Below are 13511 nucleotides of genomic sequence, written 5' to 3'. Positions count from 1 at the left end.
CTACTCCTCTCGTCTGGGAGGAGTTCCGAAATCGATTTAAGGAGCCGTTTAACTCGATATTAATGACGTCGTCATGTGAACGGGTACAGCGTTAAATCGGTATATCGGCCATTAAACCGATTTAAAGTCGCAGTGTAGACCTGGCCTGTGACAAAGCTTTGCTTGCAGCAATACCGAAAAGCCTTTTGACCACAGAACCAGGCTGCAATTGGTAACTGAACTATCTACAGACTGCTTCAGAGGAAGCATAGGAAACTGCCTTTCAGTATCAGAGAGGTAGCCGTGTTTGCTGCTTTTACAGATCCAGACTAAGAGTTCTGAGGCACCTTATAGACTAATGAACGTATTGGAGCATGAGCTTCCGTGGGCGAATACCCACTTCGTCAGATGCACGTAGTGGAAATTTCCACACGTTTTAGTCTATCAGAACTCTTTGCCGCTTTTTCTTTTTAGAGAAGCGTTTAACAATTAGCTGAAGTCACTCCTCTAGCAAATTTATTTCTAACAGCTGAAAAGAACCATTTCTTCACTTACATTTCTCCCCTTTATGGCTACCACTCCTCTGTACCTCCTCGTAATTACTCTCCACAATGCAAACATTTCCAGAGCAGGTTTACATAGCAGCTTTAATCCCAAAAAAGGCTTTTAAAACACTTCACAGTATCACTGAAATGGAGCCTTCACTGAGGTGAAGGGTGACAGCTACCTGACCAATGCACAGCATGCTGAACAGCAGTATGAGGATGGAGGGGCATTTTGACTAATGATGCCAGAACAAACTCATACAGGCTGTTTTACTGGGGCTTTAAATGTCTGTGAAGAGGAGGCAAAACCTCTGGATTTTGCTAGTTTCCAATGAGAAGCACCTCGCCACCCAATGAACTGCAGAGAATTTGCTTTATCTAGAAGACAAAGGCAAGTGGTTACATAAGTAGATGGGACTTAGACCTGTGGTGCTAGGGAGTCTATTTCCCTTCAGATGCTTATATCACCAAGCCACCCCATAGGAGAGGCCAAGCACATGCAAAACTTATGCTGCATGCATCACATATGAAATCTTGCATACACAAGTTGGAGGTGGGCAGAATACATCCTATCGTATTAGCAACTTCTCATGCATGTGGAAAAGAGCATAGTGGCAACACCTTTCATGAAGAGTGAAACATAAGTGCAACTTGGCATTATAAACCAACTTTTTATAAAGACAATCAAAATGAAAGCCTTACTGCATGTCAGAATGTGCACCAATGAGAAGCATTGCTAATGGTCTGTCAGATACAAATGCTGGCAACAAGCTCCTAAGCGGCTGAGCCTATTGCCCTTCATGCAGAAAGCTTATCTTTGCATTGCAAGACTGAAAATATCCAGGAGATGAGGCCATTCAAGTATTTATTCAGGGAAATTCTAAATGCTTCAAATATAGAAGCCAGAAGCTGAAGTTAGAGGCCATGTTCCCAATGACATTTAAAATGGGAAATTCCTATTAGTTCACCTCCTTAGCGGTAAATGCAGGACTATCCCTGCACCCGTTTCCACAGTACTTCAAGCCTACTATTAAATGATGCAATTCCTATTGGTGCCAGCATGACAACTGGTGAGGCTTCAAGTTCACATGAAACCCCCAAAGCACAAAACTTCCCAGATGCAGCTCAGCTATGGATGCTGAAAGCATCCCGACTTCTCATTTTGCCTGGTACAAGGGACCAGTAACCATTCCAAGGAATGGTCTTATGAAGTGCAAGAAACCTCACACCGTGTTCACTGGAAAGCTGGAAGCCCAGCTATAGCAGGTGTTCTCTTGCTTTGGGGAGTCAAACGATGTGGATTTAAAAAATATCCTTCCCCAAAGTTTTTGACATCTGGATTATCCTCTTTCATGTTTGTTGGGTTATGCTTGTAAAAGGGCATCCTGTCCTATCACATAGCTAATCCTCCTCTGAGACTTCCTTCTTAGTTCTGCTTAACTGACAACCAACACTGCTCTGCCAGAATATAGTCCTTTTACCTGTCCCCTGTCCTGATGCCAGGAGTTAAGATTAGGCAGACAGTTATCTTCCATTCCACAAGTGCTCATATAGCCCTAAAAAAAAATAATGTCACAAGCTTGTGGTGGTTCTAGACCATAAACAATCTCTAACTTTGCTTGTGACTCAGCTAGGTACCAGTTTCCCTCTGGAAAATGTTTCCCCTGGCCCTCTAGAAGATCTCACCATTAAGAAACCTGAACTAATTATTCTTACTCACAGCTATTCTGCCACTCCCCCACATCCCCCTTAGCACCTGCCAGGATCTCAGTACAAACTGGGCTTTGGTGGGGAGCAAGGGGGTTTCTTGTGCAAAGGCTCAAGTGAAGCTCAATGAGGAAGTAGTGAGAGGGAGGAAAGAGGCTCCACTGGATAAAAGGGAGCAAAGACTGTTAATGCTATGTGTTTAAAAAAAAACCAAAACAAAAACCTGGCCACAAGTGAATCAGATTCACATCATTACTTTTCAGAAAAGCAAGACAGAAGAAGATTTTAAATATTTGCATTCCACACACACACAGACACACACACTTCCTTCATCACACCACTATTCCCCTCCAGCCGTGAAGAGATATACATCAGGTTATTGGACAAATCGGAAGGTGAGGAGAAATGCCGATGCACTAATTTCACCTGCAGTATATTTTCTGCACATATGGTCTATACAGGATGATGTATGAATCCTTCAATAAAATGCAAACAAGAAAATAGAGCTTGCCTTAAGCTCACAAGAAGAGTTATACTTAGAAATATCTTTTTTTAAAACCCCACCCACACCACATCAAAAGCCAATCTGTTTTCTCAAACATATTCAGCAGTACAGCATAGAAAAAGAAAAAACAAAACAAAACACACAACAGGAACTAGAAAGTGTGGTTTCTCAGAAGCCACTGAACAGCTCTACAGGAGGGCCACTTTACCACATTAACAAACCTAATGCAAACCAGGTAACAACGGTTAAATATGACAATAGGCTCAGTCTACATTTAACTAAATGCTAGAGATTTTTAGTCGCAGGATGAGTAATTATAACAAGAGATCAAGAAGATTCTGTTGAGCTGGCCACTGAAGAACAACAACAAGAAGAAAATATTTCACAAGTGTTTCAGTTAAGAAAGAAAAAAAGGAGAGAGATAGGCAGGCAACGAAAGCTAATAGAACCAGATTTAATCACTCAAGATGGGGAGGAATCAAAGGTGGACAACTAATGGTTTTCAAGGGAAATCCAACCCTAATCCATTTGAAGAATGGCCCGATGCCCAAAGCTCACACTCCTGTTTAGACGATTCACTGCCTTCTCCTGCCCAAAACCTTGGCAATGCTGTCAAGCCAGAGTTTGCTCTGTGTGTGTGCGCGCGCGCACGTGGACACTTTGACAACACCACACCTGTTCGAGACTCAAGGAAAGCAAACATTCTCCTCGAGCCTGTGGAAATCTTACACCCTCAATTAACGAGAGCCTCGTAAATGTGGCTACGGTGTCAAGTATTACAACATTCTGGAAGGCAGCAGCTAGAGATCATTTTATTGTAGTTAAAGTCTTCTAAAGCTCAAGACCAGGTCACTCAGAGGCCCTGCTGTGAGCCACATAGAGTCCATATCTGACATTAGTTTAAGAGCTGTGTTTCCCTTTCACTAGCGTTATTTATCACGAAGGCTATCATCTTCCACTGAAATCCTATCAAACAGACAGACACAGCAAGCCTAAGATGATTAGACGTCAGTCAACTGTGCCTTGTAAGAGTCAAGAACACTTGAAGCTATCATTTCCCCTCTGTGCAAAGCATGAAACAATCCGTCAACATTTGGCTGAAACATCTTCATCTAGACAGAGAACAAAGATGAAACTTGCATATCCTGCCATTTCCAAAAAGTGTCATAAAAGTAATAAATAAAATAATTCACTAGAATTATTGCACCTGGCACAGCAGTATACCTAAGCCATCTCCACCAAGGTAGGTTTGATACTCAGTTCGCCTACTTTCAGTCAGCCATAAGACTCTGCAATCATTGCTGAAGAGATGAGAGAACTAAGTGCAAGAGGTCAATCTACTAGGATTGCTGAATGTGCCACAGAGTCCTGCAGATCAGGAGTGGAGGAAAATGAAGAGCATCTTCTCCAGCACTGAAGCACATTGTCAGCACTCAGACGTTATATCACCTGTTATGTTTGTAGTCATCAGGACCAATGAACATAACAATAAACCTCCATCTGTAACAAGCTTCCTTTCTGGCAGAAAAGAAAAAAGGATGCTAGGGAAAATTAGAGAGGGGGAAGAGAATCATTCATAAGTAGACCTTAAAAACACCTCAAGCCACATTCCCACCGCAATACATACAGAACAATGTTATATTTAAGGACAATAGATACTTAAGTCCCTGAAATGTTGCACCCACTGAAGTCAGTGAGACTGCATGGGTATAACAGAGTTTTGCTTTTGGGTTTTCTAAACCAAGGACTCCCAATCCTGCATCTCTTACTGACTTCAGATGAACTATTCCTGGGGTAAATTCTGCCACCATTACTCACATTCAATTGTATGTTATACGAGACCCTCTATTGAAGTCAGTGGGGCTACTGAGAGCAAGGTATTATGCAACATAACTAAGGGCGGTAGAGTCTGGCCCCAGTGTGCATGAGAACTGCAGAAGTGGGTCCCATATTAGTGTTATTTACATTTGCCCCCAACCCCACTTCCAATAAGTAACAGAGAAAGCACAAAAATCAACAAGCTTAAAGAGCTCACACATGGGGCTTTGCATTTCAGGTAGCAAGTCTATCTCTGCTTAAATGGACAACCCCAATTCCTATTTAAAAACAAACAACAAAAATATATCCCATCAACTCAGCAGTGGCACATTTCTGATAATCTGTCAGTCTCAAAAATCAGTCATGACCTAGATATCTTATGTGCTATTGCAAGCTAGCCATAGTACAGAGACAGTCATTTCTCCTGATGTGTAGACTGTGCTATTGCTACTAACTGAACATTAATTAGATCACATCCAATAAGATGCATCTTGATGAGATGCTAAAGAGCTATTCGTAACATGAGCTAATGATCTAATAGGGCAGGAGCTGCTTCAATTTTGCTAAAAATAACAGTCTACTTCAGGAAAACGGAAACTGAAAAGTATATATACACCTACACCCACATAGAAATGGGATAATGGAACATTACATTCTTGTGAGGGTCCAACGTTCAGCTGCAGAGCAAAAATGTATCATTAATACAAATCTATAGAGAGAAAGGTCAACGCGTTCCCCATTCTCTGAAGTCAGGCATGGGGATCATTAGAGCAGTATTGTTATGACAGAGGTGTTTGTGATGGGCTGAACAGCTAGGAGTCTAGCTGCAGGAGGCTTGGATCAGAGAGTGCTATAAAAGAGAGCCACATGATGGTGTAGCTGTTTGTGAACAGTGCTATTAGAATTCTTTTGAGAAAGGTTAACAATAAATGTTACTTTAAAAGAGCACTGTAATTTCAGTTCCACTTTCCACAAGGTTATTTATGTAAGACAACTTTCCTAGTCATCTATTATTCCGATACATTGTAACTGGATGACCTCCCGTGGCCTGAAGTATTTAATGAACTACAAGCGCCCTTCCTCAACTACGTTACTGAGAAATAAATGTGACGGTACAGGTTTGGGCAGTAAAACAAAGCCTAAACCTAAATTAACTATTAGTTAATGCCTGTTATGTTGCATCCCTACCCCCAACTCTTGGTTCTCTTCTTCCAAAGCCCAATAAAAGTCTACTGAAACACTGTCCACTGGCATCAATTGGATTCTCAACCCCTGATCCTGTAGACACATAGGCTTGATCTTAACTTTAGACACTCAAATAGCCCCACTAAGGTCACTGGGGCAACTTGCATACATGAAGTTTTTATAATTGTTTTCAATGTTACAGCTTTACATTGTAAGCTCTGTGATCTTCCTAGGTGTCTGTGCAATACTTGCACATTTGAGGGTCTACTGTAATACAGTAGAACCAAAATTACATAATTGTTTACCAGTTTTACCATGTAAGTGAGAATAGTAGGTTTCTTTTCAAATGAGCAAGTATTAGACTTTCTTGTTACCATAAAAGGGTATTTTACCGACAGTCTTTATATGTTAATTCTGGAGCTGATCTCATTTCTTCATAGTCCAGAAGTGTATCACTGCCTCATGGAAATTTCAGCACAAGACGAGATATACAGTATGTATGCTGAATCACATTTATAAATCAAACAAACACTCTCAAAATAACTCAAGGATAAAACTGGAAAAATAAAGGTTTTGCATTTTAAACAGGTTTAAAAATGTGTAAATTTTAACTAGTTGCAGGTGCACAAGGAATACATAAGCAATTAAGATTTGTAGTTTGACTGAAGTATTATGCATGAAATATATTTTGCTTCCACCAAGCACTTTGCTCTCAATACACTAGTTTATTTCTTTTACCTAGTGCAGTCCTGAACTGGGAATGGTCAGTTATAATAAACGTTCACATTTCTTTTCCTCCCTCACTCCCAGTCAAGAAGAGATGACCAGGTGCTAAAGAAGGCCAAAAAATTCTACAAGTGACCTCTACTTAAGGTTTGGGTGCGTGACCTTATCTACAGAGGTGCAGAGTACCTGCAGTCTTGCTGACCATAGTTAGAGCTGCCAACACTCAACACACCCAAAAATCAGGTCCAAGGTAGCTCAGGTTGGAGGACCTAACTCAGTGGCTGCTTTCGAAAGTTTTAGACGCCCAGAAAAAATTTTAAGAGCAGCACAGCTCTAAAAAGGGAGGAATCACAATAGCCGTGATTCTCAGTCCATCCTGCACCGAGCACAGGAAAAGCACAGAGGGGCAGAGTGTGTGCAAAGGTGGTTTAGGACACTTTTGTGTTCCCTATATTCCAAGGACATTAAGAGGCAGGGGCAGGCATGGCTTCCAGTATCACAACAGCCACAGGGCTGCTCTAAATTTACACCCTTCTTCCCATGGGACGCAGACTCTAGCAGGAGGGCAGCGGGCTGTGGCCATGTCCAAGCCTGCCCTCTCCTTCCCATTCCTCAGCCCCACATTACCCTATCCTAGAAGGTGAGAACAGAGCTAGTCAGGAGCCCGTTCATTATGATAATCTGCAATTTTTGCATGAGTACCTGTTTTGTCCAGCCTTGATACAATTGGGAGAAAATAAAACAAATAATCAAACCCACAAGCCAAAGAGGAAGGGAAGAAAGTAGTTGCCATATCATGGTCAAAGTGCCACAAAAAGGGGAGAGGGATGAAAGTTCTAAATGGTCTTTGAATAAGAAATATGGGTGAAGGACCAGTTGGTCTGACGGCCAGGAGTTCAACTACTGACCAATTTGACAGTCACATCATGACTAATAATAGTGGACTGAAAAGGGTGGAAAAGCCATTTGATTTTTCTGGCCTTCATACAGCTCTGCCCATCTTGGCTTTAAGAGAAAGAGAAATACAGAAGGAGAGCTTATATGCATCAGTGGGGCAGAGTCTAACAAAAATGAGATTTCCATGGCAACACGGAACAGCCTCTGCCAAAAAGGCCTGCTAATAGTTGTGAGGCAATATGCTTTGTAGACACAGATTTTAATATTGGACAGATCACATATACACAGCAGGCCAGCTCCTCAGCTGGTAGAACAGAGAATAGCTTCATTGACTTCAATAGAGCTAGGCCAATTCACGCCAGTTGAAGATCTAGCCCAATATCTGGATTGCACAAAACAAACCCCACAAGAAGATCATGCAGAGAACTAATTTTTAAAATAGTTTAAAAGGAATCCTGGGATGTTGTTTAACTACTAAAGAACCTCACATTAGAATAATTGGGAGATCAACTGTTGATGCAGAAATTTGTGAATTACCCAAGAGTACCAGGGCTGGTTCTAGGCTGGGTAAAAAGGGTGCCAACTTCCTGGAGACACCATACTGCCCTTTTTTTGGGGGGGGTGTGCTTTGCTGTTTGGCCAGCAGGTTGGGGTGTGGGGCGGAGGGGAGGAGAAAGGGGAACATGACAAAATCAGAATGGCTAGGGCCACTCCTGGAGAGTAGGGATATTGCAGCACATTATTACTTTTGACAAGCGTAGTTTTATTTGTGATAATACTTCACATTTTACCAATAAGTGTGCTGCAATAGAAAGAATGCAGGCAGTCTAGTGGTTACATAAAGTGGCTGGGAGCCTGAACTATCATCCCAGTTCTTCTGAACTTGGTGACCTTGGGCCAACCATTTTAGCTCTCTGACTCAGTTTCCTTACTACTGGTTACAAGATTTAATGCTTTCAACAGTAATTTGAAAATGGAACATTTTAAGTATTATTAATAAATTATTTTGTAAGGTTTCAGAGAAAATGTCACTACAGCACTTCGATATTAAGCCTTTGCAGGATCAAGGCCTAAAAACTTTCAGACATGCTTCAAATAAGTAGTCTCATTGACTTACATGGGACTACTCACAAGTTGGGAAAATTAATCTTGTGCACAAGTTCTTGCAGGATTAGGGCCCTAACAAGGAATATTTGAGTGTGTTAGTCAAAGAAAACAAAACAGAAACAAACCACCAATTAGTAGTTCTCGTGCTTGTAGGTTAGAGTAATAATTAGGGAAGTCCTGCAACAAATACATAAAAATACATTATGTACAGTTTAAGCCTTCTTACCTATTTTCTATTTTATGGACAAAATGCATTTTATGTGATATTTTGGATTTGCACAGAGCACCACTGGCACAATTCCATTAGGTTTTCCTTGTCTAATTTCAGGCCCCAGAAGAAGTCTCTCTCTAGAATACTCATGTTAAGGTGAATACTCGGAAGAGGTCAGAAGTAATAATACTGGTCAGCCACAACAAAGTGCAGCATAAAATATAGTGCTGGAAAAGAGACTAAACTACCAATATCTGATTTATACTTAAATTATCAATTCTTAGTTAATATACACATCCCTGCTCAAACCCTCTATTATCAGAGGGACAGCAATGCACTGCAGAATGAAAATGATTTTCAGAATTTTTTAGTGATAAACAAGGATAGTTTTCTATTGTCAATGTGTCTGTTAAACTAAAGCAAACAATCCCCAAATATTGTTTGTTCCACTTGGAAAGGAGAAGAGGTTCGTTGTATTACTGTTGTCTAAACAGATATGGTAATTTCTAAACACTGCACACTGACCCACTCTATGAGTCTTATTGTTTCAGTGAGCTGAGCCACTCACTGGTAGTTAACATTCTACCACAGCTACAGATAAGAGAGTTTAAAATGCAAGGTTGTGTAAAAAAACAAACAAACAAACAAACAAACAAAAACGAACAACAACAACAAAACCCCAAGCAAAAACCAAGGTTATTGCTAGCAACATATGGAAACTATTTTTACCCCTTACCCTCTAGGCATTTACAGTACATTTCATAGAGCAAACCCCTCTCTTTAGGTCACTGATTTACATGAGTCAAGGAACACGCATCTCTGAAACCAAGTTGTACATTTTGTTGACATTTTACAGAATTACAGGCAAGCATAGTTCTCCTCCCATAAGAGCACCAAGACTTTTCCACACCATTTTTCAGTCACACGGCACCGAGCACAGGTACCACTTCACTGGTGATCTGTTGACATTAAATAAAAACAGAAAGGCTCTATCCACAGGGCTAGCCAAGATCAATCTGTGCTAAAAATGCCATTTACTTAAAAGCTAGTAAACCAGATAAAAAAAAAATTAAAAAGAAAAAAGGTTAAAGCAGTTATTGAAAAGGAACAGTAAGGAGAGCATGATTACACTAGTCAGCATCCAGGGCAAACTCCCACCAGGTAGCAGACAAACCAGCGTCCAGAACAAGATACCAAATAGATCCACAAAACTAAGTTTAAGCCCAGACTCCTTTTGCCATCTAAAGCCACCAGAGCTTAGAGCCAGAGCTTGCCTCACCTGCTTTAACAGGAACTGGCCCTCTGTGTTGGTCTTCAGGGAGATGGCCAGGTGGATTGCTGAGAGGACCACCCCGCTGATGACCGCTGCCCTCATCCTGACTGGCAGCAGTGTGTAGATGCTGTAGATGAAGAAGACAGTCCACCAGATGCCCTCGGAGGCGCTCCTGGGACAGACCAGCAGCACCCCCACCACCTGCACGGCCACGATGGCCAGGATGACTGAGTAGCACACCAGCCACATGTGGTCCTGGTGGAAGTCGTTGCGGTTGCACAGCACGCACAACACCACTACCAGCAGGATGGCCAGCGAGAGCACCACCACGTAGGGCACCTTATAGTGACCGTACACAGTGTGGAAGATCAGCATCACCAGGCACACCAGCACCAGCACGGACATCAGCATGGTGAGGCTGCTCTGGTTGAGCCGGAAGAAGTAGCGCTGGTAGAGGCGCTCCAGCTTCTCCGACTGGAACTTCTTGGACCTGAAGATCTGCAACAGGCTGCCGCAGCAGCTGCCCATGGAGAAGGCCACCTGGGAGTCCCTTTCTTCCTCCTCCAGCTCCTCAATCTTAGCCTTGATCCGCTTCTCCTCCAGCCCCAGCTCCACAGACCGGGGCCGCACCTCGCCCAGTTCCCTAAAGTGCCGAGGGCTGGTGGTAAATGTGGGATTCCCTCTGCGCTGGTGGTGGCGACTATCTTCGCCGTGCTCCTGCCAGGCGGACTTGGATCTAAAACTCATCATCCTGCAACTGCTCTCCCCCTGGTTCCTGTTAGGCTGAGGCTCGTAGTCTTCCTCACTCCTCCACCTGCTCGCCATGCGAGAAGGCTTCTTGCTCGATGACCTGTTTGGGGCAGGGGGATAGGAATAGCCATTGGCCCTGGACTCTGCTTCTCCCCAGGCGGATCGATGCTGCTCGGTGCCTCCCCGAGCTACAGGGGCTCCGAAGCCTGGGGGGCTCACACTGTTGGGCCGGGACATGCCCTGCAGCAAAGTGTGATGGGAAAGGGGACAAACCACAAAGAAAAGGAGGAAAAAAAGAAGTCCACTCACAGCCAGGAGGGACCTGATCTTTCGAGCCTCTTTCTCCCAATGTCAGGGGAACAATGCAAGGGGAGCAAAAACTGCAGATCCTTCCCTCTTTGGCAAAGTCCTGGTACACACAAAAGTCTCAGGTTGTCAGTGATACAAGATTCCTGCTAGTTGCCAGGAGTGCACAGCCAATTCGGTGAACAGCCACCCTCCCCTCTACAAACTGGGGTCTCCTGCAGCCTGCTACAAGTGCCTCAAATACCTGGAATCCCAGCAGCAGCTTCCTAGAGGGTTCTCCCCAGTCTGTCATTTCCTCTCCCAAATCTCTAGGGAACTCGTCATTTGTTTAAATAATTATACAGAACTTTCACAGGAAGGGGGCTGGGGAAGGAGAAGAAAATCAACTGAACTCCCACCATAAACCAGAATCACTGCCCCAGATTACTCAGTTTTATTAGCATTGTAAAACTGCAAATCCTCTCTTGGATCAAAACAATTATCCAGGCACAAGAAGCAAAGGCTCCCACTCCAAGGTACCTCACAAGAAGAGTGCTGAAGAGCCAGCATATTTCTGCACTGGCTGCTGCGTGGAGGGCAGAAGAGAATCAGTGATAACACCCACCTGGGGTTAGTGCTTGGCGAAACCACCATTTGTTGGCCATCTGAACTGACTCAGAACCAAACTACAAAGGGCAGAAGGAGGGTGGTGCTGGGACCAATCTTTGGGTTAATGGCATAGAAAAAGAAAACACGTCCTAGAGATTGTCAGAATCCCTCCTCGCCCCAGCGGAGAGCGCTGCAGCAAATGAGGGGCTTGGATTTTATTATTTTTTTAGGCTCTCAGTACAATAATGGTCTGGAGTAGTGGATGCATCCTTTACAAAGAGGACATACACTGAGCTTTCCCTTCAGCAGACTCGGCATTAGTGTCCGGGGTGCTGGGGGAACCAAATCAATCGACTCCTTTAGAGAGATGGAGCTATTCGCTAGCTCACAGGGCTATTTCCCAGCCAGCAGAACGCGTGGGGGTAGATTCTAGCCACCAGCTCCCGCTGCGGAGCGATGCGCTATCTCCGCCGCAGACACACCAAATGAGCCAGGAGAAGAACTAGCGATGGTCTTGTCTTCCAGGGGCAATGCAGCCTTCTCTGCAAACCACGATCGAAGGGGACCTGGCAATTCATTCACACATCCTCCTCCATCTGCTGACCTGGCTTTTGCTTCCGATCAATGCCGTCAGCCTAGGGTGCAAGCCCTCACCCTTCCATGCCAAAAAAAAAATTTAAATTCAACAGCAGAGTGGCTTCTTTTTCTATGCAATGCAAAAATCCAGCGCGGGCAGCTGGTTGCTGAGCTAGCTGCCCGACTGCTCTCTCTGGGAGCTGAGGCTGGCTCTTACAGGAGACGCTGCTCTGAAGCGCTGGCTTCCCCGGGCACCGCCAGCTGTAGCTCTCCCATGTCCGCGCTCACACGCGCCGCATCTAGAGACATTCCATCCGCACCTTTCAAACTCGTCTTTGTACTCCCCCATTCAACCAAACTTCAGCCGGCTTGCCTCCGCCCTCCGCGCCGGCTGATTGGTGCTGTCTCAGCGGCTGCCTTCTCCGATTGGGCGGCTCTGCTACCTGACCAGCTGCGCTGGCTTCTCTTCCAATAGATGGTCCCGTTTGGCTGTGGGGGCGGAGACCGCGGGGGCAGCAGCAGCTGGAATCTGCAATGTAAATTCTTTAACTCCTTCACCCCCTCCTTCCTGCCCCAAGGGTATTGACAAGCAGCCGTGCCCCCCGCCTCTCTCTTCACGTGGCTGCAGCTGCTGCCTCAGACACGTGAGTGAGTGTGAGTGACACCCCCCCCCCACTTGGCTGGGACAGGACTGTGGCACTAGGTGATGGGGGTGTTTAGTTGATTTAGGGGTTGTGTATCGTTATACCGGCTGGCTGCCTATTCTCCACGTGGCTGGGACAGGACTGTGGCACTAGGTGATGGGGGTGTTTAGTTGGTTTGGGGGATTGTGTATCGTTAAAGCGGCTGGCTGCCTGTTCTCCACGTGGCTGGGACAGGACTGTGGCACTAGGTGATGGGGGTGTTTAGTTGGTTGGTGGTGGAGGTTGTGTATCGTTATACCGGCTGGCTGCCTGTTCTCCACGTGGCTGGGACAGGATTGTGTCACTAAGTGATGGGGGTGTTTAGTTGATTTAGGGGTCGTGTATCGTTATATCGGCTGGCTGCCTACTCTCCACGTGGCTGGGACAGGACTGTGGCACTAGGTAGGGAGCGAGGCGGTGTCTGGGTGTTTCTGGGGTGTGCGGTTTGGATTACTGGGGTGGGGGGAGAAGCGGCATTGCTGCAGCGCAGCAGCCTGATTTGCCTGGTCTGGCTGCTGGCTTGCTTATGCTTTTTAGGTTTTTTATTTTTTTTTTTTCACTGATAGTGGTTCACCTCATTCCCCCACCCCCAGAGGCACTTAACTGGGTGCCTGTCTCTGCCGGAAAGCGTTTTCAGCACCTCCACGGTAAGTAC

The 13511-nt window shown here is 44.7% G+C and overlaps 1 protein-coding gene across 2 annotated transcripts in view; it reads right to left on the bottom strand.

The window, feature by feature from the left end:
• The window catches only part of ADCY5 (adenylate cyclase 5), a 344948-nt gene extending 332475 nt beyond the window's left edge, over positions 1 to 12473 (bottom strand). For both annotated transcript variants that reach the window (XM_032797047.2, XM_032797048.2), the window contains exons 1-2: positions 11529 to 12473; positions 9960 to 10943 (exon numbers count right to left, since the gene is read on the bottom strand). In XM_032797047.2, the coding sequence (XP_032652938.1) occupies positions 9960 to 10943; positions 11529 to 11642 (1098 nt within the window). In that variant the 5' untranslated portion in view covers positions 11643 to 12473. The remainder of the gene's footprint in view (positions 1 to 9959; positions 10944 to 11528) is intronic.
• Positions 12474 to 13511: the final 1038 nt, after the last annotated feature.

Source organism: Chelonoidis abingdonii, chromosome 10 (assembly GCF_003597395.2).
Source record: "Chelonoidis abingdonii isolate Lonesome George chromosome 10, CheloAbing_2.0, whole genome shotgun sequence".
Lineage (NCBI taxonomy): Eukaryota > Metazoa > Chordata > Testudines > Testudinidae > Chelonoidis > Chelonoidis abingdonii.
The sequence above is the reverse complement of the archived record's forward strand: the minus strand, read 5'-3'. Positions and strand labels throughout refer to the sequence as shown.